Source organism: Tuber melanosporum, assembly GCF_000151645.1.
Source record: "Tuber melanosporum whole genome shotgun sequence assembly, scaffold_173, strain Mel28".
Taxonomy (NCBI): Eukaryota; Fungi; Ascomycota; class Pezizomycetes; order Pezizales; family Tuberaceae; genus Tuber; species Tuber melanosporum.
Genome location: NW_003298834.1, coordinates 88,235 through 92,271, shown reverse-complemented (window position 1 = coordinate 92,271; position 4,037 = coordinate 88,235). Strand labels below are relative to the sequence as shown.

General features: G+C 49.8%; 1 protein-coding gene; it reads left to right on the top strand.

Moving 5' to 3' along the window:
* The first annotated feature begins 1,955 nt into the window (after positions 1-1,955).
* Positions 1,956-3,805, top strand: GSTUM_00003478001 (uncharacterized protein). XM_002837110.2 has 7 exons: positions 1,956-2,180; positions 2,255-2,300; positions 2,371-2,480; positions 2,544-2,606; positions 2,714-2,808; positions 3,013-3,085; positions 3,195-3,805. Exons 1-7 carry the CDS (start codon positions 2,108-2,110, stop codon positions 3,512-3,514), a joined length of 780 nt encoding a protein of 259 aa, XP_002837156.1. The 5' UTR covers positions 1,956-2,107; the 3' UTR covers positions 3,515-3,805.
* The last annotated feature ends 232 nt before the right edge of the window (positions 3,806-4,037 follow it).

Genomic DNA, 4,037 nt, shown 5'->3' with positions numbered 1-4,037 from the left:
TGTTGGGAGTTTGGCATTGGATACGCAGCCCTGGATTAAGAGAGTTTGTGTACGCTAGCTAGATAGGGAATGGAATGTATTTGCCATTATTCAAGCCATTCGTTTCATGTTGGTGAATCTCTGGCTGAAATTGCTTCGGCTTTTTGAACCTTTGGTGGACGTTGGATGTGCGTGGTAGAGGCGCGTTGAGCTTGGATTGGGAGCATTGCCGGGGTGAATGTAGTGGAGGTTCAAGAACTCCCGAAAAACCAGGGTAAACCCGGGATCTCGTGTATCTAGAGTTTCTCATCTAACATATGACTTCTGCAGTTGTTTGCTTCATGAGGCGGGGCGCTTTAGAGGGCGAAATAGAGATTGTAGAGATAAGCGACAATGGAGAGCGATGGAAATGCTAAAAGTGGATCTTCTCGGGTAATTCTGGCGCTCCGGGAGTTCTATCGTATATCACATGTATAGGCAAAAGCACTGTGGGGCCACTGCGAGGCCACCGCAAGTGCCCGGTGCATCAATTTACGATAAACCCTCACCGTACCAATTCGGGTACACCTACCTCCAGGTTGATCACCCGAACACACCCAGCAAAAAAACAAATTTATTAGCCAGCCCGGTATCAATAGCTCGATGGTCATCACGAAAGAACAACATCAATTCCCTCCTCCTCCGCCATTCTCAAAATCCACTTCCGCACCGTGGCATCCGGCGCGAGGTCTAGGGCAAGCCTATCCTCCGAGTCCCTAGCACCCGAGTCTGCACCCACCCTCAACAACTCCAGCGCGACATCACCGTTGCCCTCCGCAATCGCATGGTGTAGTGGGGTCATCCCACTCTTATCCTTTGGGTTTACCGATGAGCGGTTTTCCAGCAGGAGCTTCACCATGGGGAGGGAGCCGGTGGCGGCAGCACGGTGGATGGGCTGTTGCCCGCGGGTATCGGCTGTGCGCGTGTTTGCTTTGTGCGGCGGGGAGAGGAGCTTGCGGGCTGCCGAGAGGCGGGATTTGGAGGCGCAGAAGTGGAGGGGTGTCTATAATATGGGTATGTTGTCAGTCGACCAGTTGCCGAATTAGGCCAAACCGGGGGAGAGAAGGGGGGAGGGATTGAGTACTTGTCCGCCGTTAGCTGCGATACCGAGTTGAAGCGAGGAGTTAGCTTAAGTGAGATCATCACGGATTAAGCCCAAAGTGACATACTTTTAAGATTAACATCCGCCTCCCTTGACAATAACAAGTCCACCATCGGGTCCCCATCTTCAACACTCACTGCAATCATGAGCGGTGACCACCCGGACCCATCCTGAGCATCTACGTCGAACCCCTTCTGTTGTGTAAGGAGCTGCACGATCGGGAGGTGATTGTATGAGCAGGCCCAGTGTATAGGCAAACGATCATCTGAATCGCGACGGTATGCTAATTTTGGGTTTTCCTCCAGCAAATATTCCACCTGAGATACTTGTTTATCCAATCCCTCATGTTAGCCCGGAATTGACAAAAGGCCAAGATAACTTTTCTCCTTTTGATTTTGATTTTCTTTCTTACCTCTGTCAGTGGATTGGAGTGAGGAGTGGGGTGCGAGGGAAGAGATGTACATACATCTGCCTTGTCTGCAAGCTTCATGAATAACTTCTTTATTCTCTTCTTCCATATTTTCTGGGGCGATATCGAATAGGGATGAAGATACGATAAGCTATGATAAGGAGAGGTGCGGGCTTGTGTGGAGATTCCTGGCTTGGCGATTTGGTGAGGAATGGCGTCATATGGTCATACCGGTAAGTCCAGGCAGGACAGGGCAGGAAAGTTACCCGGCTTTTTTCTTTTTCTTTTTTCTCCTCTTCCGCCAGGGGTAAATGACATGAAAAAGAGGCGACGCATTTACATTTCCCAATTCGGTTAGCCACCCAGCATAGATTGCTCTCTTAGGCATGAGGCAGTGCACAGTGAAGAGGAATGAAGGATACCAACACCATCATGAATGTCCCCGAGCCTTGCATTCCTTAACCAATTCCTTTTTCCCCCTCTTCAAGATTTCGTTACTGAATACACAGGCAAACTTTATTCCATTTTACGCTTCATTCCAGTCTAACCTAAAAGCCAAGAACATCAAAGACATTAATATGACTACCAACCACTTCTCGAAAGTTGTCCCTGTTGCGAAGAAGTATGCAGCTATCTTGTTCGATTTGGACGGTAAGCCTAGTCTAAAGGAGGAGGTGCCTAGGATGTGTTGCAAAGTTTCTAACTAATTTTTATGCGAACACTAGGTACCCTTATTGACTCTACGCCTGCGGTAATCGCACACTGGAAGCAGTAAGCACCCCCCTCCTCCTCCGAGTGAAAAGTCAGACAAGATGAAAGAAGAAATCTCATTCCGGTGTAGGTTTGGAAAAGACTATGGTATCGATCCAGCCTTGATCCTTGCCACATCTCACGGACGACGAACGATCGACATCGTCAAGCAGTGGAGACCAGAGCTTGCAAACATGGACTGTAAGAACCGCACCGCAAGGGGAGCCGAAGGAGGGGAAATTGCGACTAATTTGGATACCATAGATGTCCGTGAGGTCGAAGGCCGGATCCCGAAAGAGCATGCAACGGATGCGAAGGAACTGCCCGGTGAGTAAGAAAATGCTTTGTTATCCAATGGACCTGACGGGGCAAATCTTAATAACACACCGAATGCACCTTCCTTCCCCGGGGAGTTGCACTTGAGGGAAATTCAGGCGCCAGAACATTAGTATCGTCGCTCAATAAGACCGGAGCAAAGTGGGCCATCGTGACCTCGGGAACCTCAGCCCTAGCAGAACCATGGATCAAGGTATGGTTCCTATTTTTACTCTCGCATCCCCTTCGAGGCATGAAGTCATATCATGACTGCCCGGAATTTCCCCGGAGTGAATCCCAAAGGGCCGAGCAAAACGGTCACACTGGAACAAAAAAAAACAAGGATGCGTGACTTTGTTCCGCGATCATGAAAGACATTTGATTATGGTTGGCTAACAAAACGCTCGGACATTTCTAGCTCATGGGGCTCCCACGCCCAGAAGTTTTTGTGACTGCCGACAAAGTCGCCAATGGAAAGCCAGATCCGGAAGGTACATCCCCCTTACTCACTCCATGCCATGATACAAGTATTACCGGTATCATAATTATTTTTTCTCCCGAGTGCCGAAACGTCAGTGCGCTGAACAAAGGGTTGTGAAGGTTATCTCCTGGCCCGTGAGCAACTGGGCCTTTCTATGGCCGCAGGTTCTCTCGCAGACGTGCTCGTGGTAGAAGACGCACCCGCCGGGATCCGTGCTGGGAAGGCAGCCGGCTGCGATGTCCTCGCGCTGCTCACCACACACTCATGTGAAGAGGTTGAGGCGGCGGGCGCAGACTTTGTAGTCGAGGATCTAGAAAGCGTGGAGTGGGTGGGGAAGGACGAGGATGGTGTTTTGCTCCTGATAAACCCTTCTCCTCCGCCGACGGCTTTTGCGCTCCCGTTGGAGGCGAACCCGGTCAATGAAGTAGTGCCCAATTAGATATTCGAGTAGAGGGGGGGATGTTTCTGCGATCTTCAGAGGGGATCAGGAACAGATATCTTTTTGTTACCCCACTTTGACGAACTCACTTTCTTTCCCGCCAAATACCCCTGTTCATCATCACCCGCCGGTTTTCATCGTGCTGAAGACCGTAACTGAAAGAGGAGGCGCTTTCACACGATTCAATAATATTTATGTACGAGAAAGATAGAGAGAATCTTTCGTGGGCCCCGAAGGGTGGGGGGGAAAATGGGATGACAACTATGTGGAAATATATTCAATTCAGATTTAGACCTGGCTACTGTATTGTACCGGTATTGTAACTTCCCCTAAACCATCTACAGTACAGTACTCGTATCTCATCTCACGAACTAAACTCGACCCCCATAAATCCAAGGGAGAAACTCTCAAGGGGAACCAAGCAAAGGAAGGAAGGAAGGAAGGGGTGCGGAGCAACCGAAGTGAACACCCGATAAACCGGCAAAACTACCCGTATTGTGCAAACCCCCGCCTGTCCGTTTCC